General features: G+C 66.4%; 1 protein-coding gene across 7 annotated transcripts; it reads right to left on the bottom strand.

Annotated features, from left to right (window-relative positions):
* Positions 1-1,935: 1,935 nt before the first annotated feature.
* TNK2 (tyrosine kinase non receptor 2) lies at positions 1,936-23,059 on the bottom strand. 7 transcript variants are annotated; one of them, XM_086754696.1, is made up of 17 exons: positions 22,718-23,059; positions 17,000-17,297; positions 13,078-13,255; positions 12,904-12,974; positions 11,508-11,720; positions 11,271-11,423; positions 10,798-11,075; positions 10,597-10,723; positions 10,357-10,503; positions 9,860-9,954; positions 6,865-7,059; positions 5,375-5,466; positions 4,829-4,873; positions 3,112-4,430; positions 2,550-2,645; positions 2,331-2,458; positions 1,936-2,220 (listed from the first exon to the last, which is right to left on the bottom strand). In XM_086754696.1, exons 2-17 carry the CDS (start codon positions 17,174-17,176, stop codon positions 2,214-2,216), a joined length of 3,321 nt encoding a protein of 1,106 aa, XP_086610822.1. In that variant the 5' UTR covers positions 17,177-17,297; positions 22,718-23,059; the 3' UTR covers positions 1,936-2,213. The 7 variants fall into 7 exon arrangements, with proteins under 7 accessions (XP_086610822.1, XP_086610817.1, XP_086610824.1 ...); XM_086754691.1 differs by lacking the exon at positions 22,718-23,059 and adding an exon at positions 17,437-17,672; XM_086754698.1 differs by lacking the exon at positions 17,000-17,297 and having other exon boundaries at positions 22,718-23,058.
* Positions 23,060-24,767: the final 1,708 nt, after the last annotated feature.

Below are 24,767 nucleotides of genomic sequence, written 5' to 3'. Positions count from 1 at the left end.
GGCGCTTCCTCAGGGAAGGGAACAGGGCTGAGGCTGTGTCCCAAGGGAGCAACGCAACCGGGTGGCTTTGCTGGTGAGCACTCCCCTGGGCGGGGGGGACGGGGACACCACGTGCCCTGCCCGAGGCACTGACGTCTCCATGGCCTCACAGCCTGTCCTGGAGGTGGCTGTGTACCAGTCCTGGGGATCCACTGATCCTGGGGGACACCCGTTTTGCCATGGGAGGTTTTAAGGCCCGTCTCAGGGTGACTCCATGATTGACACCCCAAGGCTGGGGTCTCCAACCCCCCAGGGGAGCATCTGATGGGCTGCAAAGTGACCTGGCCCAAAGGCCGTGGGATGGCAAATAGTGACAGGGGTCCCTAGTGCCTCTGGGAGGGGTGGGTCAGCCCTGAGCCCTGCACTCCCCAAAGCCCCCCCTCCCTGCTGCCCCATTTTCTGCTGGGTCCCCACAACAAGCGGCCAATAACCCCTGGCAGGGGTGGGCTGGCTGCCAAGGAGGAAGAAGGAAGGAGCAGCCTCCCACTGCCGCCTCGGGGTCCCGCATGCTCACCCTGCCCCGGCCCCCTCCCGGCACCACCGGCACTGCCGCCGGGGACGTGCGTGCAGGGGTTATCTGCGCCATCGCTGCAAACACCCACGTGAGCCTGGCCGGAGGGGGGTTGTTGCCACACAGGTGGAGGGGCCAGGCCTTGCCCTGGGGTGCAGGTCACCTTCCAACCGGGACAGCAGCCAGGCGCACCCGGCCGTGCAAAGGGGTCACAGCAAACACGTTCGCTTCTTCATGGGGCCTAGCCCAGCTCTGGGATTACCGACATTAAGTCCATGAAGGTGTTGTGCCTTCCTCGCTTCATTGACAGCCATCCCACCTGGCTGCCATGCCATGGCAGCTGCACCTTCGATGGGGAAACTGAGGCACGGAGAACCCAAAGCACCTATGCAAGACCATCCCCACAGCAGCACTGGCAAATCTTCCCGACCCCACGCTCAGGGAGGGCCGGAGAACTGGAGATGAGCAGAGCTGTGGGTATACATGGCAGACAGGTGATGTGGCTGGGTACCATCTACCACAGTGAGGGACCCACAGCCAAGTGACTCACCGTGCATGGCAAGGTCTCTCCTCTGAAGCCACCAGCTCTGGAGCAGAGGGCATCCTGGGGACCAGGTACCACTAGTGCTCAGGGACCCAGTAGGTTTGGGCACGGAGACCCCTTCCTGATGCTGCTGCAAGGTGTCACCTAAGGGAACCCATCTAAGGGGCTCCAACACCCACTTGGGGGGGCCTTGGCACTGCCACCTGGCCTGGGACCCCACGGAGGCCAGCCCCTCACTGGCACCTGGCTGCGGTTGCGCGGTGGCATCCGGTTGCACAACACCCCTCACCTCCCCACGCGTGGGTGGGGGCGCGACGCAGGTCTCGCCACTCCCTGCCCAGGCATGAGTCAGGCAGCAGCCGGGAGCCGAACTGCCGGGGAGCAAGGGGGGCCCTGCCACGGGGGGCTATCCTGCACGGGGGCATCGCGTGGGCAAGCGCTGCCTGCTCAGAGGGGGCAAAACCGTGCCCAGCCTTCAAGCTTTGGTCCTGGGGGTTGCTCAGCATACCACAAACTCCAGCAGCCCCAGCTGGGGAGACCTTTGTGCCCCAAAACAGCCTGGGAGCCATCACTGGGGGGTTTTACGGTGGTAAAACCCCATCACAGGGGTTTACGCTGCTCCATGTCATGCAGCTCCCTGGGGATCCCCAGGGCCTGCTGGGCACTGCAGCACACGTGCATCCCCTCCCGGCTACCCCACACCCAGGATCATCCCTGTGGCAGGGCCCGCGGGTCACAGTCCTGGCTGCCGGCAGGGAGGAACCGGCACCCGTGGAGACATGGCCTGTCCCCGTGTGCTGGCAGGGATGAACCTGGCAGACGGCCACAAGCACCCTCCTCCTCTCCATAGAATATTTTATATATATATATATAATATATATTAAAATTACATTTCTCTTTACAAAAAACAATTCAACAAGGGGCCAGGGGACAGAGCCCATTGCCAAAGCCAGGGCACAGGCGCCCCGGCAAGTCTCCCTTTGGGGTGTCCTCGTCCCCCAAGTGGGGGCTCAGTCCAGAGTCCAGCAGCAGGTTGCGTGGGTGAGGGTGGGCACCGGGGGGTGGCCCTGCAGCGAGATGCCTGCTCCGGATCCAACGCAGCTTGCCCCGTCCCCGCTGTCACCGCCTGTAAGGAGAGGAGAGAACATGAGCTCAGGAGGGGTAACGGTGACAGCTGGCCAAAAGCAGTGTGGCATGGACACTCTACCCCCCAAAAAAATACATCTGTGTCCCTACTTCTGGCGGGCGGTGCTGTAGGGATCGAGGAGGTGGGAACTGGCCTGGGCCAGGTTCCAGTCGAACATCTCCAGCACTCGGTGGCACTCGACGCGAGACTTCAGCCCCAGGCAGAAGAGCTGTTCCACCTGCAAGGGGACAGGGCACGGTAAGGGGAGGGTGACAGGGGTGCCACTACTCTCGCAGGAGCTGGGGCAGGGGGACAGGGGTGTGCGGTACCTTCAGGTACTGGATGGCCCGTTGGACGTTCCAGCCATGGTTCTGCAGGGCCGCCTGGCACTCCTCGGTAGTCACACCGTGCACCGTGTCCTGCACCTGGGGAGAGCTTGTGGTCAGCACCCGCCACCACCCCTGGGTAGCGAGGAGCCTGTGCCTGGAGCAAGGGGGTACTGGAGCTGCCCTCTGTCCTTGGGGAGCACCGTCAGCCCAGAGCTTGGACCAACCTTATCTCTGGGATTTTCAGTCTCTTCTGGGCTCGAGTGGACTCCTAGCCACCAAAGACCCAACCCTGAGAGCCCAAGGGGACCACAGTGACAGATACCTTCCTCCCCACCTCGCTGGGGCCATGAGTAGGGCTAACTTGGGTTAAAAAGGGCTGCAATCCCCATTTTGGAGTTGCAGTGACACTTAGGTCCAACAGGACATTTCAGAAGCCCTTGTAGCCAAGCCCCCAGGGTTGAACATGGGGAAACTGAGGCACGAGGTGGTGACAGCTCTTGCCCAAGCAAGCCCATGCCCACCGTGTCCCCTCTTGCCTGCAGATGACGGGGATGTAGCTTACCAGCCGGATCTTGTCAGCAGGGCGGTAGCCATCTGGCCCATCGTAGACGATTTTCTGGAGGCTGCAGGAGGCTTTCACCAGGCACTTGGGCCCAGGGTTGCTGTTGTTGGAGGAGAAGTTGGCCTTGCAGTCCAGTGGCGGCTGCTGCTGCACCATGGGGCGGACAGTGGCTGTGGTGACCAGGCGGGATGCTGGCACCTCCTCGGGGCTCTTGGCCTCCTTGAAAAACTTCTCGTACTTGTCCAGGTAGGCAGGGCGCTCGGGCAGCAGGTAGTAGTGGGTGCTGCTGACCTTCTGCCCGTCCTTCACGATGGGCAGGATGCAGGGTCCCTTGGAGCAGTCCTTGCCCTGCGCCTGGATGACCTTGGGGGTTGCGTACTTGGGGTCGAGCGCAAAGCTCTGCGTGGTGGGCATGGGCTTCCCTGGCGAGGTGGAGAGGCAGGAGCAGAGGGTGGCACGTTGCTGCGGGGAGCCCACCTGCAGGGCCATGGGGCTGGGTGTGCGGGAGGTAGGCTGCGACAGCGGGTCCCGTGGGGGAATCTGGGGCGGACGGTCTTCTTCACCTCCTGAAGCTGGGGAAAGGTCCCCTGACCAGCGCCCAGGCTCATTGCGACGTAGGGGTCGAGGTGGGATGGGGATGCGGGGAGGAATTTGAGGCTTGTCATCGGCAGGGACAGCTGGTCCTAGAGGAACGTTGAGCCTCTTCATGCACTCCTGCTGCAGCTCCTCAAAGAGCTCGGTTGTTTGTGTCAGGCTGGGCTGCCTGGTCTCCTTGGGGGGCAGGAAAAGGTTGTCCTCCAGCGCTGGTCCCCGCTCACCCTCATCCACAAAGCCGTAATTGGTCTTGCCCCGCCGGCTCGGGGGGCTGGTGATGGAGCAGACCTCAAAGTCGTCCTCGTCCTGTGCCACGTCATCATAGGCAGGTGGTGGGGGCAAGGGCCGAGCGTCCCAGTCCACCACGGGTGTAGGGTGGAGGGGTCGAGGCAGAGCCCGCGTGGGGCTCTGCGGTGGGGTCTTGTCCAGCAATGAGAAGGCCTCCATGGCCAGCTTGGCCAATGACGGGGCTGTCAGCTCCCCCACCGGCGACGGGCTACCTTGAGGCACCTCGTCCCCAAAATCGATAAGGGTCAGCTCGCCACCCGCCGGTCCCTCGCTTGGTGGCCGGCCGGGTTGCCGATCGCCCACCTTGGTGCCCGGCACCCGTGCTGATGGCTTGACCGGTCGCAGACCCTTCCCTGATCCTGGCTTCTTCAGGCAGAGCTTCCGGAGTCCCCCTGGCAGACCCTCCTCCTCCTCACTGACTGGGTCGTAGCAGGGCTCTAGGTTAGACAGAGAGGGATGTTGAGGGTCCCAGCACCTATTTCTGAGGGTGCAAGTGGGGACACCTGCATCCCCCAGGCCCCCAGACTGCCCCATAGCTTCAGCCACCTTTGCCACTCCCTTGGGCACAGAGATGCGCACCGGAGCAGCGGATAGGGTGCCAGGGGACTGCAGGGTCCTTCCCCATCCCTTGCCCTTCCCCACCTCGTGGCCCCCCCAGCACCTTGCCCCCTGCCCCAGGCTGGCCACCCTGCTCCACATCTGTGTCCCCATCACAGATGGCATCACCCCATAGGCGCATGGCGGTACGCAGCAGGGCACAGGGGTGAAAGGAACCAAGAGAGAAAAGAAGAGGGGCACAAAGTGGGGAAAGCAGCACCCAAAAAGCCTGACTTACTGGTGAGCAGGACAGTAGGCTGAGGCGGGCGCGGAGGCGGCTGCCCTGCGAGAGAAGAGAAAGCCCAAGAGGAGGGGAGGTGCTGGGTGAGTGTGCAGTGCAAGCGGCAGCCGGGCTGCTCGTTAGCGAGGTGCATGCTTCATTGTGTCCCCCATCATTGGTGGGGTGCGAGGGAGATGCTGGTGGGAAGCCCCCCCAAGGGAAAACCGCAGGTTTAGGGAGGGTTGCAGCACACACACAGCATCTGAGCTCCCCCGTACTGCGGAGAGCCCAGCCATGGGAGGCTGGGAGGGGACACGGGACCTGGACAAAGGACAGTGGGGCAGAGTCCAGCCGGGCAGAGCCACCAGCCGCCCACACTGCTGGCAGTGGCACATGGTCAGGTGACAACACGACCTGTCACCCCAGCTCTCCCCAGGTCTGCGAAAAGCAAGTGGCAGCAGAGAGACAGAAAAGAGAGGGTCCAGCCCATCACTGTGGCAGCAGGGCATGGGGACAGGGGCTTTGCGCAGCTGATGGGCAGGGGGAAGGGGAAAAGTCACTCACTTTTAGTCCTGCCTGGAAGCTGAGTAGGTCTGGCAGCACTCGGGTCCACACCTAAAATGTCAGGAGGGTCCATGGGATTTCCCAGGTACAGCCTGCGGGAAAAGAGGAGAGCGCCTGGGGGTCAGCAGGGGCTGTGCAGGACCCCTCACTCCCCAGGCTCGCATCCTGTCTCTTGGGACACCCCACAGCCCTTCCACCACACACCACGCCCCAGAGACTTTCAATGCTACGGTACAGAGCCAGCGTCACCCACCCCTCTCCAGCTCCGTGCACACGATGTGCTGTGCCCAGGGGACTGCAAGCAGGGTGCTGTGCCCAGGGTACTTCTGTGGGGTGCAGTCCCCAGGCCACCGCCCCAGCACTGGGGTGCCGTGGCGCGATGCTGCGCCCAGGGCACGGTGGCCTGGTACAGCATGCCGGTGGGGTGCCGGGAGGCCCGGGCGAGCCGTCGCAAGCCAGGCGCGGTGAGGCAGGGAGTCGGCGGGAGCCCGCGCAGCCCGAAGGCCTGGGCGTGTGCCGAGCTCGGTGCGTTCTCGGCGGCCCGGGCGGCACATACCCAGCGCCTGTGCCCACGCAGCGGGGCGCGGGGAGGCCTGCCGGGGCACGAGCCGGGTTCGCGTGCACGGTGGCTCGGTTCAGCCGTCCGAGGGCTGCCAGCACAGCCCACAGCACGGGGTGCTATTGGGGGGTCAGGCTGGGACCAAGGGCACCGGCTGAGCTGTCCCACGGCCGGCCCCAACAGCGGTGGGGCTCACAATCCCAGGGGACTTGTCGAGCCCAGCACTGGAGTGGGAGCTTTCCAGGCTTTGAAATCCTATCCTGCCCCCGCCACGCAGTCCTCCCACATCCCCCCAGCCCAGCACTGGCAGAGACCTCCCATGCCCCCTGCCCCGACCCAAGGTGTCCCTGCCCACCGCCTCGGTGCCAGTTCCACCTGGCAGGGGGGTATGGGGCACAGGCACCCGACCTCTCCTCGCCCCCATCACAGACCAACCACGGTCTCTCTTGATGGAGGATGGGGAGAAAAGAGATTTTTTTCATATTTTACTTCTTAAGACGATTCATGCTGTTGAAAGCACAAGGCCAGGATGCACCCCTGCCATGGTCCCCTCCATGCAGACACTGAAAAGCATAGGTTTAGCAGCCCTGGAACACCCCAAAACCTTGGAGTAACGTGGCCACCTCCAGGGCGGTACTTACTGATGTTCTCCCACCCCAAGAGGCTGTGAGAAGGTGCTTCCCACCCCGCAACAGCCCCCCCACAAGCACAGCAGCCCCCCACATCTCCAACCCCATTAGTAAGAAGAGGTGAGGGAGTTAGTCCAGCCACGGGGACCCTACCCGGAGCCACCGTCCCCAGTACAGCTGGGGGGAAAGAAATGCTTCAAGGAGAGGGGGGCAGCCAAACTGCAGCTTGCTCCCATGCCCGGCGGGCAGCGGGGAAGGCAGGGAGCAGGCAGGGGATGCAGAGAAGACAGAAAGTTTCTTACTCATCAATTTTATCGGGAAACCCCCAGCAGTGCTGCGGGTTGGTGTCTCCATGGCCTGTGTGGATGAAGCTGTTTTTAAGCGGCTGGCTGATGTCGTGGGCTGACAGCCCCGCCACCGAGGTCACCGTGTTTCGGGGGAACTGGCCCACTTTTAGGGTCCGCTTATTCTGACCCCGCCACCAGTAATTCTCAGCCCTAAGGAACAAAAAGGACCTCGTTATCGACGAGGGGATGGGAGGGGGACACGCGCCTGCCCCGGTGATGGGGAGGAGGCGAGGTGACTCGCCCAAGGCCACACAGGCAGGCAAGTGGCACAACTGGGAAGGGAACCTGGGCACCCAGGATCCCAACTCTACGCCGGCAACGCGCTCTGCCTCTCACTCCGCACAGCCCCTGCACCGGGAGGCACCAGGGATGCAGGCGCTGGGGAACGAAGCTCCCCATTTGCACCCAAAAAGATGCGTCCCTTCCTCTTGTTCCCAGCTGCTCCGAATAATGCAGGAGCCTTGGGGTGACGCCTGCACCGAGCTGCTCACCGCTGGTCCCTTTGTGCCCCATGCAGCCAGCGTCTGCTAATGAAACTTCAAACATCCCAGTCCTGCAGGGGGAACGAGGGGGGCCATGGTGGGGGACAGGAGGCTGGGGCGGGGGGGGTGGGTCTCCCTTGCTCCCTTCCTACCTTATCAGCGAGCCCTGTGCAGGCTGGCATGGGGAGGAGGAGATGAGCAGGCAGGAAGGGGGACTCAAAGTGCAAAACCTCCCGTGGGCCATGCGGGTAGGGCAGCTGGGGTCCTGGTCCTCAGGAGAGCCTGGTGCATGCCAGGAGCTGCCCACCTGCCCCAAGATGCGGCCACCTCCAGGGTGGGACAGAGCAGTCGCCCAGCTTAGAGGGGGGACAACATGTAGGATGCAGAGAGGGGCACCCCAAGCCGTGTCCCCCACCCAGCCTGTGTCAAATCAATGGGCGCGGAGGGGTGTCTCTGACCTTAACTCCACCACCCTCACTCTCACCAGTCTTCCTCCTCCCTGCCTGCTCCCCCACCAGGGCCCCCCCCTCCCTGAGGGCAGGGGGTGGTGATGCCAGCCCCAGTGTGCTATGCCAGCCCCGCTGTGCGATGCCAGCCCGGGCCCCACGGTTTCCTGGAGTCACCTGTGAGTCACCCCCGGCCACCAGCTCAGCCCTTTTCCTGTTTACCTTCCCTGCTCGCCGCCAGCCAGCTGCCTTACTCAGCCCCAGGACCCCTCGGCGAGGCTGCAGCAGAGCCCAGCCGGCACTGGGCACCGTCCCTCACCCGTGGGGGGCGAGGCTTCCCCTCCCCGGGAGGTCCCCTCTGCATCCCGCCGGAGGGATGCTGCGGTCCAGCCGGGATCCCTCTCCCAGCCCCATTCCACCGGATCTGGGCTCAGACCCCCGGCACAAACTCGCTCTGGAGCCCGGCTCTGCCCTGGCTTCCTCCCCCGAAAGCCCCCTCCCGCGGCTGGCTGGGTCCCCGGGGGGCTTTCAGGTGGGTCCCTGCCCCTGCCCACACACACGTACGCACACTCGGCACGCAGGGGCTTGAAAAGAGGTGGGGGGGGGTGTTTACGGTGCCCCAGGCGGCCTCGGTGGGGCCGGATGCGGCCCCTGGGAGGAGCCCCCCCTCCACCAGCCCTCCCCTCCCTGCCTGGCATGCCCCATTCCCGGGGGAAACTGAGGCACGGGGAGGGCGTTCCTGCTCCCCCCTGGGGCTCCTGCTGCCCCTCCGACTCTGCCTGCAGAGCCCACCCAGCCTGCCCAGACCCAGCACCCCCAAAAACGTGCCCGAGAGACAGCATCCCCCGGGGAAACTGAGGCAGGGGAGCCTGCGTCCCAGTTCCACTGCGCTCCCGGCCCCCTCTCCCCAGCACAGCCACGTCCCGTGTCTCCCCCGCATCCCTGTCCCCCCCTCCACGGTTCACCTGGGGCCGGTGGCGGGGCGGGGGGCGCGGAGCGGGACCCCCAGCCCGGTCGGGATGCGGCGGCGGGGACGATGCAGGCGCACTGGGGCGGCCGCGCCGCCCTCCAGCGCTCCCTCCCCTCCCTCCTCCCCTCCCTCCGCCGACGCCGCTTCCCTTCCCCTCCCCTCCCCTCCCTGCAATTAAACCGCCAGACCCTGGGCAAGAGTCATCCCTGGCAGCGGCGGCCGCGGAGAAAGCCGGTCCCTGCAGACACACAAATCCGGCCTGATTCACCTCCGGGCCGTGACTAACGGCGGGGAGCCGGCCCCGGGAGGGGGAGAGGGAATTGGGGAAGGAGAGGGAATTGGGGAAGGATAGAGCCTTCCTCTTTACCCCCACCGGGGCTGGGGGGCAGCCAGCCCCTCGTGTGCCAGTGGGGCAAAGGGACACTGAACCCCTCTAGGGGGTCCCCGTTGTCCAGGAGCTGGAAGGGGATGGGCACGTCCCGGGAGGGGGATGCAGGGACCAAAGGTGCCCCCAGCTTGCAGGTCCCTGGGGCGGCAGAGGTGGGCAGCCGTGCACAGCGGAGCGGAGCTCATGGCACAGGGGGTGTGACAGGTCACACCACCGTGGTACTGAGCCCCTCAGTGCCTCTCCTGGCCCGGTGACAGCCGCACGTCCCGGGGTGCTGGCGGCACGTCCCCACCACTATCGGCAGGGAGCGGCCCTAGGGTGCGCGGTTTCCCGGGGCAAGGCCGGGACAAACCCGGGACAAACCCACAGGCACAGTGGGGTGAGTCAGCGGGGACACACACGGTGCAGGCATGGCTGTGCCCCCCCGACACTGGGGTGCACACCTCCCAGGGGAGCCGGGGCAGCTCTGCCCACCTGTGGGGTACATGGCCAGGTGTGCTTGGGGGGCAGAGCCTCCCTTCCCCATCCCTGCTCCCCACAGCTTGGCCAGTGCCCGTAGCCTCCCCATTCCTGTGGTCTCTTGTCCCCACGAAGGCTGGCAACCCTGAAGCTGGGAGCTAGTCTGTGCCCCCATGCCATATCGGCTCCCCACTCCGCGCAATACCTGCCCTCGATGACCGTGATGATGTCATTCATCTGGATGTGCAGCTTGTCGGGCTCCTCGAAGTCCTGCAGCGCCCTCATGTCAGTGGGCTGGGCCTGGGGGGAGAGGGGAGGTGAGGACAGGGGATGCAGCCCCTCATCATGTCCATTCCGCCAAGGAAATGGGGGCCAGGCCCAGCCCCATGCTAGGCAGGGGAGCCCCAAAAATGAGCAGGAGACAGCACCACTGCTCACAGCCCCTCCTCAGGCACAACGTCCCTGGAGTGGGCAAGGGCACCAGGAGCACCTCGATGTTCCATGAGGGCAAGGTGGTACCCAGGAGTCCTCCTGCTGCGACCACATCACCACCCACCACCTCCCAACAACAGGGATGCCTGGCTTGAGTCCTCAACATCACCTCCCGCCTTGGTGATACACTTAACTTTTCCCACACTTGGGCAGAGCCCGCAGGAGGGTGGCACTGGGGACCCCTGTCCCCTTCCCCACCCACTCGCCCACCTCCACCAAGAAGTCCCGCAGGGCCACGAAGGTGGGTCGGTCCTCAGGCTTGTGCGCCCAGCACTGCAGCATGACATTGTAGACATCCTGGGGACAGTCCTCGGGCCGCGGCAGCCGCTCGCCCTCCTTGTCTATCTTGTGCAGTATCTGTGGGGCAGGCGGTGTTGTCAGGGGGTCCCAGGTCCCCCCGCAGCACTGTCGGGGTGAAGTGAGGGGGGCAGGTCCCTGCTGTGCACCCACCTGGCTGCCGTTGAGGCCGATCCAGGGCTCCTGCCCATAGGTGAACATCTCCCAGAGGGTCACCCCGAACATCCAGGTGTCACTGGCGTGGGAAAAAGTGCGCGTCTTCAGGCTCTCGGGAGCACACCTGCACGGAGAAGGACGTGAGCATCAAGAGGTCGTGGGTGCCTCACCCCTAAGCCCCCCTTCTTGAGGGCTCACCAGGCGAAGGGGACCTTGCGATGCTCCTGCATCACGTAGTGGTCATCATTTTTGGGCAGGGCCCGCATCAGTCCAAAGTCCCCAATCTTGACCAGCTCGTTGGAGGCCAGCAGGATGTTGCGGGCAGCCAGGTCACGGTGGATGAAGCGCTTGGACTCCAGGTAGGCCATGCCCTTGGCCACCTGGATGGCATACTGGCACAACGTGGAGATGAGGAAATGGCCCTGGTTCTTCCGCAGGCGGTCCAGGAGGGAGCCCAGTGGGGCCAGCTCTGTCACCTGGGCCGTGGGGAGGTGACAACAGGTCAGTTAGGCCAGGGGCACCCTGGTTGGGCCAATTTCCAGCCTTTTTATGTCCCAGTGGGGATGCCAGGGGAGGACTCGAGGTACAGACCCAGCCTGGCTTTGCTTGCCCCACCATGCAGGACCCCAAACGAGATGGCATCAGGGTCAGCCCCGTCCTTCCACACTCACCATCTTCATGGGATGGGAGAGCACCACACCGTAGAGGCGGATGAGGTTCCTATGGTCCAGGGAGTGCATGGCGTTCACCTCCCGGATGAAGTCGTCCAGTGCCTCTGGCTGGCTCAACACATCTGTCTTGAGGCACTTCACCGCCACATTCAGCTACGGCCAAAGCAGTGATGAGTCCCAAAGCATCTTTCCCCCAGGTGGTCCCACCACCCAGCTCGTCCCCTGTGGCCCCCTCACCGTCTTGCCGGCAGGTGTGCACCACTCTCCACGACGCACAACGCCGAAGGAGCCGTCACCCAGTTTCTCGAAGAGCGAGAGGTCCCGTTCCCGCACGAGGCAGGTGAGGGAGTGCTGGCCCCCAGCTTCGGGGGGCGGCGGCGTGGGGGGCTTGCGAAAGGTGCTCTGGGGCTGAGGTGGCAGCTCTGACTCTGGGCGCTTCCCGCTGAACACCTGCAGGACACAGAGGTGGGTGAGATGTGGGCACATCCACGCCCTGGGTCCTTGGGTCTGCAAGCAAGCAGCGCTGGGAGGACGCCCTGCCTGGGTTGTACACTCTGGAACCTAAGGATGACCGCTAGTGATTACCCGGGGCAGGCTGGCTGCAGGAGCCAGGCTCTGCTCCTCCAGCTGCCTGCGTGCTGACCTGTGTTCCAGGCAGAGGGAGGGGGCTGCGCCTCTCACTGCGGCCCCCCGGCGCATCCCCAACAGCCCTGGCAAACCAGGCTGGTAGCCAGAGGGCCCCGGGCACTCCTTGGCCAAGCTGTGGCCACATGATATGCCTGGGCATGAAGCCAAGAGAAACCTCCAGCTTAGGCTGAGCGTGGTGACACATCCTCACAGCAACGTGGGCTGTGAGGATGCAACAGGCGCTGCCCACAGGGGACGGGGATGGGCTCTCCCTGCCTCTCCCCCAGCCAGGGCCAATGATGTGCCCCATGGGATGGGGTTCATCCCAGCCTTGGCAGCCAGGACCCGTGTGGGGTGTGCAGGGGCCGGGCCCGGCACGGGGCTGGGGTGGGAGGTGGCATTTCTGTGCCTGGTGCAAGGCTGAGCTGCCTTCTATTAAAAGCCAGTCCCAGCCCAGATGATTCACGAAGGGGAGAGGCCATGACCCAGAGCCCAGCTGGCAAGCACCCTGCTCTTTTGGGGGTGCAAGATGCTGAGGTGGCAGCAGCTCTGGCTTTGGAAGGGATGGCACGAGGGCACATATGTGCATCCTGGGGTCCCCTGTCCCGCTGCACTCCCAGCCCCTGCAGGAACAGGGCTTTGTCCCCTTGGCACAAGGTGGGCAGGAGTCTGGGCAGGGCTGCTGCCCACAGAGCTGGCTGGGGCAAGATGCACAGGCTGTGTGGCTCGTTAGCTGCCAATGAGTTTCCTGGCAAAGAGGCAAATCACACGAGGGGAATGAATTTCCTGAGTGCCAGGGCTGTCCTTTGCCAGAAAGGGACCCAGGACCCCATGCAGGACCGGGGCACACGCTGGCTGGGTCACGCTGCAGGCAGGACATGCGTGGCAGGGGCTTCTGCCCATCTCCCCACCAGCCCCCAGGGACCAACAGCAGTGGGGAGAGCCGGGCATCAGGGAAGACCACAGGGAGAGGTCCAGCTCCTTCCTCCCGCCTCAGTTTCCCTACCTTGCTCATCCAGGATTTCCGCTTGCACATGGCTTTCCTCCGCTTCACTGCCTCCCACAGCCGCCGCTGGCCTGCAGGACACAGGGACTGTCACCAACCCAGCATGGGGCAGGGGTGCTGCGCAGCCAGTGGGGAGTAGGGGCGGGGGCTTGTGGGGGGCGGGGATATACGCACCGGGGCGTCCCATGCCGATCTTCTCCAGATCCTCATTTTTGACGTATTCAAAGTGGGAGAGGCGGGTGACGTTGAGCTCGTCGCGGATGCGCAGGAAGTACTGCTGCAGCTGCAGCTCGGTGAGCAGCTCCAGCAGCCAGTCCGTGCCCTCCTCCGCCTGCATGCTACAGCTCAGCCTCTGCCGGGACACCACATCGGGTTAGGGGGGACCTTGCCCTGCTCCCCTCTGCCCTGGCCCCCTAGGGGAGTCACCTGCAGGGGCTGGGAGCCAAGGCTGGTGTGTGAGGGATACTAGCAGGGTTCATCTGAGCCCATCTAGAGCTCTCCAGGGGAGGTCGGGAGAGGCACCCCATCAGCAGGACCCCCAGAGATGGGCAGGGACCCCTTCTCTGCCCCATCACGCCCACAGAAACACCAGCCCGTCCCCTCCACTCCAGCACAGGCTGTCCCCGGGCAGCAGTACCAGGGACACAGGAGGGGGCAGAGCCTCAGGGTATGAGATGGACATGTCCAGCTGTGGCCCCTAGTCAAGGGGCACCCCACAGGCTGGCACTGTGCCTGCAGAGGGGGGCTCCCGACACCTGGCACCATGCCTGCCAGGCTCCCTTTCCCTGGCTGGAGGGGCTGACTGGGGAGGGGACAGCTGTCACCAGCAGGGACAGTCCCCTTGGCATCCCCGCACAGCCAGCTGGGCTGGGGCACAGACCCCCGGCAGGCAGCCACAGAGAGGGGGCAGACAGGGACATCAAGGTCCCTGGGGGGTCCCAGTGCCCCGGGGCTGCAGCACATGGCACCCCAGTCCCATTGGCGTCACAGCATGCCAGGGCACAGGGAGGGAGGTGATGGGACCAGGTCTCACCCAGGGGTCTCTATGCTCCCCCAAACACATTCCCCATCGCTCCCCATCCCTGCCCACTGTCCTGGGTCTCCCCCACTGCTTTCATTGCCACCTTTCCGGGAAGAGACTCAGCTCTGCCTCCCACTGCTGAGAGGCAGAGGGGAGGTGGGAACCCCCATCCCGACCCCACAACAGGGCAGCCCCCTCCATCCTCTCTGCTCCCCCAGGGAGACGATGTGGCCCTCGGTGTCTTTGCCGTCCGCGCTAGAGTCCCCCGGCCGCGTCACTGCAATTACAGCCCTCGGCACTGGGCTAAAAATACGGCGGGTGCGGCAAGCAGCTGGGCATGGGGGCGCGCGGGGGCACGCGGGGTGAAAGCGGCTGCCAGCCTTTGGCCCGCGACTGGTCAAAGACAGCCAGTCCCCTGCCCACAGGCAACGGGGACAGGGCCAGGTGACTGCCAGCGTCGGGTCTGCCCAGGACGAGGGTCGGCACTTACTCGGTAGAAGCGGAAGCGGGTGAGGAAGGGGAAGGATCGGCGCAAAGCCTGGAAGCGTCGCATCCTGCCTGGCTGCCCGCCGCTGGCCCTTGGCACCGCTGATGTCCCTTTCCCGGCGCTGGCGTCCCACGGCACAGCCCAGTTAGCAGAGTCGGGGCACCCGCAGCCCTGTCAGCTCGGCTACAGAGATGCCCCCTGGGCTCGGCTGCTCCACATATCCCCCCGGAGCAGGCAGGGGGGGATTGGGGCGTCCGTCAGCCAGACGCGAGCTGCAGCTTCTCCCCCTCCTTCCGTCTGGCTCTCGATCCTCCCGGCCGGCCCTCCTCTTCCCCAACGCAACGGGGCCGGGGCGGGGGGGGGAACAGCGGCAGGCAGGGCTGGGGTGACCCCCCTGGCCAGAGCCGCTTCCTGGGGACCCCCGGCGGGCAGCGGGGTTCGGTCCCAGCTGGCTGCCTGCGCAGCGCTCCCCGGGAGGGGTTATTTTCGGATGAGGCTGGGACGCGCGCCCAGGGGGCCGGGCTCCCATCAATGTGCCGCTTTCTCCCTTGTTCGGTGGGTGCCGGCAGCTGGGAGCCCGGACCACCGCTCCCATTTCCATGGAAACTCGCTCCGGCCTTGGGAAATGCTCCCGGGCCTCAGTTTCCCCCCAGGAAGCAGGGAGGGAGGGAGGGAGAGGAGACATCCGGCTCTCCGCTCCCCAACCGAGGCAACAGGCACGATGCCAGGGTGATGGGCACTGCGGGGGGAGCTTCTGGCTTGGCAAGCGTACCTGCTGCCCAGCTGCCAGCCCCTGTGGGGCTCTGCCGTAGGGTCCCACCAGCACCCTGGGGCTCGCTCCCCTTCTCCAGTGGGGCTGGCACCCAACCCCAGCACTGTTGTCCGCCCACGGGCTCCCCGGGGAGAACAGCTGGCTGTGCCGGCAGCCACGGCGTGAGAGAGGAAAGACCCGCGGCAACCTCTTGCTGGAGCTGCCTCCTGCCTGGTGCCCCCAAATTGTGGCCATCACTGTGCCGGGGGGCAACTGGGGTGCTGGGTTAAGCACATCCCCAGGCACAGAGGAACCTCCGCTGCGGCTTCCACTGCTGCTGGGATCCCAGCTGGCACCCGGCGACACAGGCGCCCGGCACAAGAAGCCCATTGACCAGGGACACCCGGGCACAGTGCCCTCGGCACCAACCTCTGCCATGCGCCAGCTCCCCCTGCCCTGGCCCAGGGGACACCGGGGATGCGGGGGGTTCCCTGCCCTGCAACGGTGCATCACCCCCGTCAGCCAGGCATGGCACCCACTGGGACTGGCACCCACTGGGGCCAGCGTGCTGCCTCCTGCACCCCCAAACCCTAGGTGAGCCTGCCTAGCTCAGCGCCTGCACTGAGTACTGGGAGTACTGGTCTCCAAAAGGAAGTGAGAGGACTCAGCCTTGCCCACCGTGCCAGGGGAGGTTCCAGGCCTCAGTTTCCCTCTCTGCGATAGACACATGGGTGCAGGGGGTGATGCCAGAACCTCGGCTCCAAGACGGGTGAGCGGAGTCCTGCCAGCAAACCCCTGTCCTGGGAGGGGGTCACAGACGCCCGTCTTGTCTCCAAGGCCCTCGCGCAGGTGCTGCTCGGCGCTCTCTGCCCCGCGCACGCGCCATGCCGTGCACACCCACCCCTGCAACCCCAGGGATGCACCCTACGTGCACCCAGGCTCATGCACGGGTGGTGACGACTCTCACGTGCGCCCCGGGACCACACAGGCGCAACCCCCGGCACCCCACGTGCCTCCCGCCACCTGCTCAACCGCAGCCGCCCCCCCACGCACGCGTCACCTCCGCGCACCCCCCCCCCCCTTGCAGCTACCGCCCTGCGCGGCCCCACGTGCGCAAACACACCGGTGCCGCACAGCCGGCGGCAGCGCACCGGCCCCCGCTCCGCTGCCTGACGCACACCTGCAGCCGCCTGCACCCCCGCGCACCCACGGGTGCCCACCCCCGGCGTGGCGCGCTCCTCGCCTCCTGGCATCACGCATGGCCACGTACACCCGCCTGAGCTGGCACACGGGTGGCCAACCCCCTCCTATTACTCCTACCCACAACGACACCCCAACGCCTGCCCTACACCCCAGCGCAGCTGCACCTCCCACATGCACCCATGCATTCCCTACTTCCCCCAACACTCCACGCACAGCCTGACACCCCCCAGTGACAGCCCCATATGGGAACAGCAGGCTGCTGGTCGGGGCGCTGCGGCCGGTGTACGGCACCCTGTGCTGGGCGCCATGCCCTGCCTCGAGCCACACCAGGCTCAGCTGAGCAGCATGGCCACACCGCTCCCCCGTGCCTCAGTTTCCCCAGCAAGAAGCAGCAGGCAGCCCCGATCCCGTGGGTCAGGATGGGAGCGCAACCAGGCAGGAGGGTGCCATCCCCACGCCACCCCGGATGCTGCAGGGTACTGCAAGTGCCAGAAAGGTGAGATGCCATGCAGGGATCCCTTCCCCGCCCCGTGCCCCATGCCAACTGCTGACCCACATCCCACAGTGGGACCCTGCCCCTCCTGGGGGACACCCAGCCCGGCCGGGTGCCCCCTGCTGCTCCCCCAGCACTGACCCGCCGGCACAACATGCCCGGGACGACATCCTGCCGGTGGGATGGTGTGGGGCACCTGCCGCCCGGGCGCAGGGCCCGCTGCCCGGTGCTGTCTGAGAAGCTGTGGGGCAGGGGGCCGAGCATCTCCTCCTCCTCCTCGGCGCTGCTCAGGCGCTGGTAGTCGCATCTCTCGCCCATGGCCGGGGCGGTGGCGGCAGTTGCGGCGCAGCAGCGAGTGGGGGGCTCTGCGGAGACGCCCGCGCCTGCCTGGGGGTGGCGAGGGCTGGAGCCGGGCTCGGGATCACATGGCAGAAAGTTGCTGCAGTTCCGGAAAACAGCGAGAGGGTGAAGGTGACCGCAATGGTGATGGAGGGGAGGCGGGGGATGGATGGAGAGATGCAGAGGAGATGGGGGAAAAAAAGAGAAGGTGCAGCAGCCCCTCAAGAGCCCGTCCTCACCCTGAGCCCAGCCTGGCACCGCTGTCTTCCTCCCAGCCTGGCAGCCCAGCTGTCTGCCTGCTGTCCCTGCTCCGGCATCCAAGCAGAGAGGTGGTGGCATCACCGCCAGCCCCAGCGCTGTGCTCGGAGCCCCCTTCTCCCCCCACCCCGGCACGGCGCAGCCCGCCAGTGGGGATGCGGTACAGGCAGCTGGGTGGAGGAGGAGGATGAGGAGGGAGCATCGTTCAGCAGCCGGGGCTCTGCGGCAAGCAGGGTGGGTGAGGAGGCACGATAGCCCCCTCCTGGGCACCTGCAGAGGGGTGGGGGGGGCTCCGGGGCTGTCAACATCCCCAGCATCCCTCCCGCTTCTCTGCGCTGGCAGAGGGGGATGGGATGTGCTGGGAAGATGGCTGCTCTGCAGCGAGGCGGCAACGTTGGTGCAAACACGGCAGGGCTGGGAGAGCAGCCAGGCTCCGGCAGGCACTCCCGGGATGGGGGCCGGCGGGGCACGCCAGGAGGGCTCCTGCCAGGATCAGTCCTCTCCTCCCACCCGCTCAAAGGGAGCTGGGGGTCTCCTAGACCTCTGCCATGTGCTGCACCAGGCACAGCCCCCAGCGGGGGCAGGTGGCACTGGGAAACCACCCCCCCCTGCCCCAGGACCACCCCCCACGTGCACATCGGACGGGCCCATACCCCAACACTGCCCAGCCGCAGCCCCTCTCTGAGCCCCCTGAGCCAGAGCCGCGTGGAGCCTGAAATCGGGGGTGGGAGTGTGTGTGTGTGTGTGTTCTGCAGCCCCCTGGGGACCTGCCTCTCCTTTGGGGCATGGCACAGCCCCAGGGACCAATCTGCTCCTCACGCCAATGCCACAGGGCACAATGCCCCGTTATGACCCCCAGAAGTCCTCCCACGACCCCCCGCCCCCGCTGCTCCCCCCCACCCGACCTCCCCAGAGACCCTCGCGCAGCCAGAGGAGTGACCCCAGGCTGTCACCATGCCAGGGCAGAGGGCACGAGTCCATCCTGCCCACCCTGGAGAAACATCCTCAATCCCGTGGGGCACCCACTCCGCCTTGGGGGGGCCGGGCAGAGGCAGCCCCTCGACAGCTCCTCCTGCCATACCACGGAGGTGAGCTCAGCTACGAGCCAAGGCGGCCGAGCCCGCGGCGTGGGAGCAGCGAGCCGCCCCCGCGCACGACCCATTGGCGTCACCGCGCTGGCACGCCACGGGCCGGTGACTGATGCACGTGCTATGCCACCTTCCCTCTGGCCCCAGCCGCCCTGCGCTGCCCCGAAACCCTCGCCAGCCTGCCCAGCAAGAGCGGTGCTGTGGTGTCCCCAAGCCAAGAGGGGACAATCCCTGTCCCCGCAGTCCCAGGCATGGATCCAGGTCACCCCTCCACACATCGGGTCCTCCCGGCCTCCCCAAATGACGAGGTCCCCGGCAAGGGGACAGATGTCATCGTGCCATGCCACCCCTGACCCACCTGCCTGCAATTCCCACCCTGGGGGGCACCCACCACAACAACAGCCACTGGACGGCCACGGGGCACACTGTCCCCTGCCCCCAGGGCGGTGCCAGTCACACTGACCGCAGGGTGTCCATCCCCTCCGCAGGGACACTGGACCTCCCCAGCCCTCTGGGACATCACCCTTGGCCCGGCATCCCTTCCAGCATACCTGGGGATGGGGGTGTCAGCATCCCCCATGCCCCACGCCCACCACCCCGCACAGAGGACCCTGGGAAGCGGCGGGTCCCCAAAACAAGCTCCCAGACAGGGACAGGGTCCCCCACTCACCTCTGGCACATCACCCTTCTCACCGTCACAGCCTGCCTGCCACCTTCCTGGCAGCCGTGTCACCTGGAAGTGATCTCACCGGCTGCGGCCGCGGCAGCACCCGGGGCTGGCTCGCTCAGCCATGGCGGGGCCCTGAGGGCGGCCCCAAATTACGGTGACACACTCCCCGGTCCGGCCACCATGGCGCAGGCGTGCGGGCACGCACATACCCACGCGTACAAACGCACCCTGCTCACACCACAGACCAGACTGCCGGCCGCATCCTGCCCAGCCCCGGGACGCTGCCGCCACTCGGCTCCCTGGGGATCGTCCCCAGCCCCTCGCTGGATTGTGCCACCCCACGTCCCTCCCCTGAAACCCCATACCAGTGGGTGTTTTGCCTCTCTCGGTGCTGGCACCTGATGCTTGCTCTGCTGGCTCGGGCAAGCAGGAGGTCTCGGGGGGCCGGCACAGTGGGCTGGTGACCCCCGTGGTGGGGGTGGCCGGGGAGGCCGGGGCGCCAGGTTCCCCCTCGCTGCCATCTCCGGGCTCCCAGAGCCTGGCCCCGTAGCCTGATCCTGCCCGCCGGCACAGAGCAGCGGCCGCCCAGGGAGGAGAGACGCAGCTGGGTGGGGGGGCCCCCCACCCCGACAGAGCCCGGCGCAACCCCAATCTCCTCCCTAAGCCTCTTTCCTCTGCTAAATCCCCTCCGCAGGTCGAGCCGGGGCGAGCTGAGCTCCCTGGCGGGGGGCAGGGGACAGGCAGGAATTGCCAACCCTGTAGCTGATCCCCACCTCAGCCCCGAGCTCTCCCACCAGGGGAGGGGCACAGCGTTGTTTTGGGGACAAGCAGGCAAAGCAACCCCGCGCCCACAGCACCCTGCCCACCCTTGGCAGCGCTGGGGAGGGGGAGAGGGCAGTGGGCTGCCACGATGGAGACGCTGCCACGCTGCCACGATGGAGACGCTGCCACGATGGAGACGCTGCCACGCTGCCACCCTGCCCGGGGCAAGGCTGGTTTGTGCCCACCAGCCCCCTACACTCGTCTCACCTGGGCCGTGGTGGCAGTGCTGTGGGGGTCCCTGGGCAGTGCCAGCCCCAGCGCGGCAGTGAGCTGGGGCACGACGGGGCATGGTGTCACAGCTCAGCCATGGGGCTGGCAGGGCTGTGGTGACACTGGCCGCAGGGTCCCCCTGGGGTAAAGCAAGGGGAGAGGTCAGGATGAGACCTCCCCCAGCCCGGCAGTCCCTGATTGCCCACCCCAGGGCCTCCAGGAGCACCCAGGCAGCTGAAAGAGCCTCTGTGGAAGAGGGGAAGGGGGGCCATCAGCACAAACTCCAGGTCCAACTGGCCCCTCTCCTTGGGGTGCCACCCTCAGTACTCCCTTCCCCACGCCTCTGCAGGATGTGCCCTCAGGGTGGGCTGCAGCTGACGTGAAACGAGTTTGCCAGGTCTCGGATCAGACGCGCACAAAGCCATGGCATCTCTCCTCCGCGCCGGGTGCCGGCAGCAGGGGAGGCATGAGGCTAAAACCCCCACCTTCCCAGCACCAGAGCAGCGCAGCGCCCTGGCCACACCATCCAGCATCTGCTGGTCATTAGTACTGACAGCAGCCTAATTAGCCAGGCTGCAGCATGGACAGTGCCCCCCCCCCCCCGGGGCCACTCAGAGGGCTGGAGTGAAACTTTCTCTTTCAAGCCTTCATGTCCCCGCAGGGGCGGTGCGTGGGGCAGAGCTCTCTTGCCCCCCAAAATCCACACAAGTGGGTAACGTCCCCGGGATGCTTTGCACCCGCTGGCTGCCACCCCTTACAGGCATGACTGGAGTCAAAACCCTGGTGCTCCAGCAGCAGGATGGGGCGTTGAGCTTCCTCTTGGGGGAAAACTGAGGCACGGAGCAAGGTTTGGCCTGCAGGGCTTTGCCTACAAGTCTCCAGCAGTTCCCAGTCCTGTATGGGCAGCCCTTCTGCCCACGGACGCCCCCCACAACCCGGAGGGAGGCTGAGTCACAGTGGGCACAGCAAGCCCAAAGGAGGAGGAAGATGGGGAAGGCATCGCCAGCCCCCCCAGCCATACCCACAGTACCCTGCCGGCAGGGCTGGCCCACGCCCTGCACTAATGAATACCGGGCTAACGAGGCCCGGGTAGCTGCAGGGGTTGGTAACAGGTTGCACAGCCTGCACGGCCCTCACCCAGCACCCCCCTGGGCCTCGGCATGGCTGGATGGGAGTGCAGAGGCTGCTTTGGGCCCCGCTCCCCACGGGTAGCAACAGGCTGGGGGCCGCAGCGGGAGCAGGGCTGGAGCTGAGGGTGGGCCCACTGTAGCCCAGGGTCTGTCTGGGACCCCCTCCCTAAAGAGAGGCCGGGCAGTGCAGGTCTGCTCAGAGACACTCATTTTCAGGAGAGTTTTACAAAGCCCAGTGCTGAAAAACTTTGTTTGACGGCTTTGCCCCACGCCAGCTTCAGCAAATGGTTGGGTAAGAGGGGGATGCACGACCCCCAGAGCCTGCAGCATCTGACGAGGGGGGACCCACCTTCGGGGCAGCGAGCTGACGCCAGAGCATAGCGGGGCAGCCCAGGGAATGCTGCGCCAAGGTGGGCGCAAGGGAGGGGAGCACATAGGGAAGTGCCAACGCCGGGCTCTGCCCCGGCCTGCCCTGCCCCGCCACGGCCCCCGGCCCGCAGCTGGCGGCAGCTCCACGGGCAGAGACGCTGCCCCTGCCCGGGCTCCTCCGGCCGCCTACAAACCCCCTCCCCAGCTGCCACTTGCAAAGCAGGCGAGGGGTCCGGCCGTGCTGGGACAAGCCAAGCAGGGCCCTCTCAGTGAGGTGGGATCCTTGCCTGGGCTGTCAGCACCACCTTACCAGATTTAACTTAAAAGGTTTTATTAAAAAAATAAAAACAACAAAATCAACACAGATCAAAAGTACATAAGCAGTCCTGAATGTTTAGAGAATAACCTGTTGCAACGTGGCCGGACGCAGCCGCGGTGCTGCCCGCTGAGCTCCCCACACCTCACCACCGCCCGGGGTTTCGGCAGCAGCACAACACCCCACGGCGCAGGGCCGGGCCCCGGAGGACAAGGATCCTCTGTTCAGCGCCAGAGCTCCCACGAGCCCAGGGAAGGGGAAAAGCAGAGCAAAGCTGCCTTTTCTACAGGAAAAAAAAAAACAAAACAAAAAAAAAACCAACCAAAACAACCCTTCCCCCGACTTCCGCTGTGGTTTGGGAGGGTTCAAGGGCACCGGGTTGCACCAGACCCCACCGCCTGCTTTGCTCTGGCAGGCAGGAGCAGGGGGGTCGGGCACGCTGCCGGCTGTGGTTCAGCGGCCCTGCAGCACCTGGGCACGATGCAGCACCGGCAGCCCGCAGTGCCGCAGGGCACCATGCCAGCAGCGCCCGGCAAGGCGTGGCGGGCACATGCGGACACCGACCCGGGCACTGCCGCAGTGCCAAACCCCCAAACGCGCCATCCTGTCCCTTCCATCACTCCCACCTCAGCAAGAGGGTCACGCCTCGCTCCTTACCTCTCTGCTCACCGCCGCTGCCACCGCATCCTGTGCCGGGTCTGCAAGCGTCAGCGCAGGGAGAGGACGAGCACGGCGAAGCTCCGGACAGCCAGCATGCCAGGCACGATGCGCCCGCCCGCCCGTCGGGGCGGGGTGCGCCGATCGACGCCGGCGGCGGCCGGGTCCCGGGCAGAATCCCCCGTGGGGCGGCGGGCAGCACGTCCGGGATCCGGCCTCACACCCGGGCGGCCTTCCTGCGGCTCTGGCGCTGTGCCGTGGTCCGGGTGCCGGGGGTGCTGCTCGGGTGTTCCTGCTCCCCCGGGTACAGCTCGCCCTCCTCCTGCACCCCTCCTCGGGCCTCCCCCTCCTCCTGCCGGCCCCGCCGCACCCACCAGCGGGCCCGGCCTGGGGGGGGGCTCACCTCCCGCCGCCCCCCGCCCCGCTCCTGCTGCGCCCGCCGGGTCAGGCCCTGCTCCTGCCTGGCTTTGGGGCCGTGCTCCTGTACCCCCCGCACCGCGCCCCGCGCCCGCCGTGGGGGCTGCGCCCCGGGGCTGCCCTCCGCTCCCCTTCCCGCCGCCGCTTCCTCCGCGCTCCGCGCCCGCCGCCGCGCCCGGGCGGCCCCCCGCTCCCGGGGTCGCCGAGGTTCCGTAACCGGCTTGGGGCCGCCGACGGCGGTGACCGGCCCGGGCCGCTCGCCCCACTCCTGCAGGCCCGTCCGCTCTCCCAGGGGCACCCAGTGCCACCGGCCCGGGCCCCCTCCGCCGCCCCCCGGCTCCCCGCCGCCTCCTGCCACCAGCTCCTGGCCGCGGGGCAGCGCCCCCAGCCCCGCCTCCTGCACCCCCTGGACGAAGCCCCCCTCCTCCTGCACCCCCGGGGCCACCCCGCCGCCCTCCGGCACCCCCGGGCTCAGCCCCTCGCCCTCCGGGGCCCCGCTTGCCCCCTGCCCCCGGATGGTGCACGCGGTCCCGGCCCCGCACGCTGGGGGAGCCCCCCCGGGGCCGCCCCCGAGCCGCGCTGCTGGAGCCGGGGCTCCGCCGCCCCCCCCCCACCTCACCCCTACCCGGCCGCCGCCTCCTGCCGCCGCCGCGAGCTCCCGGGGCGGCGCGCGCCCGCCCGGCGCCCGGCCCCCGGCCGCACTCTTAAAGGCGCCGCGTCGCCACTTTTATGTAACGGGGGGGGGGGGGGATACGGGGGGGACGGACAAGGACGGGTGAGGAGTGGGGCGCGGGGGTGGACAGACGGACTGACTCACCCAGGGGCAGCGCCAAGCCCCGGGACCTCTCCGCTGCAGGGACCGAGAGGAGGACGGGACAGAGGGGCAGCCCAAATTCGTACTCCCAAGTGCGCGGGGAGGGGCTGCACCCCCTTTCCCTGCTGCTCCGGTGGGGCTGGCTCCGTCCGGCTGCTGCTGAGCTGCAGGCAGCCCCGGCCCTGCCTCTCCGGGTGCTCTGCGCAGGCACTGCAGGGAGAGGAGCCCTGCCAGGTCTGGGCAGGGAAGATGCGGGAAACAAGGTGTTCCCAACGAGTAAATCATCCCTGGTGGAAGAGGAGGGACCAGGGCTATGCCAGGGCAGCCCATAACGAGCGAGCAGGGCTCCTGGAGAAGCAGCCTCCCACCCAAAATGGTGCATCTTCACGGGATACCGTGTTTGTAAAGCAGGAGGTAAGAGTGGCTCCAGGGATGGAGGAGGACAGTAGAGGAGAGCCAAGCAATTTTAAAACGCAAACCTCCGAACCAGTGCACTCCCACTCTACCAAAGCTTTCCGGGGTTCAAGCAGTAACCAAATACCCATCTGCACCTCAAGCCCAGGGAGCTCCAGGGGGAGCGGCAAGGGCAGGGACAAGATGTGGGATATCACCGGCTTCCCGGGGCCCAGACACAGCCTTGCCCTCCCACCTTCTCAGCAGCAAAGACCTGCAAAGCCACAGCCCATGGGAAATCTGGTGCTTTATCCTCCTCCCACAACCCACCCCAGCGACGCAGGCTCTTCAGGGTCAATGGCTGAACAGCAGCAGGACCAGGAAAGGAAAGAGGTGGCCAGGGGGCTTGCATACACTGCTCCTCCA

The sequence above is a fragment of the Chlamydotis macqueenii genome, chromosome 9 (genome assembly GCF_036417535.1).
Source record: "Chlamydotis macqueenii isolate bChlMac1 chromosome 9, bChlMac1.mat, whole genome shotgun sequence".
Taxonomy (NCBI): Eukaryota; Metazoa; Chordata; class Aves; order Otidiformes; family Otididae; genus Chlamydotis; species Chlamydotis macqueenii.
This window is presented reverse-complemented; position numbering and strand designations above follow the sequence as displayed.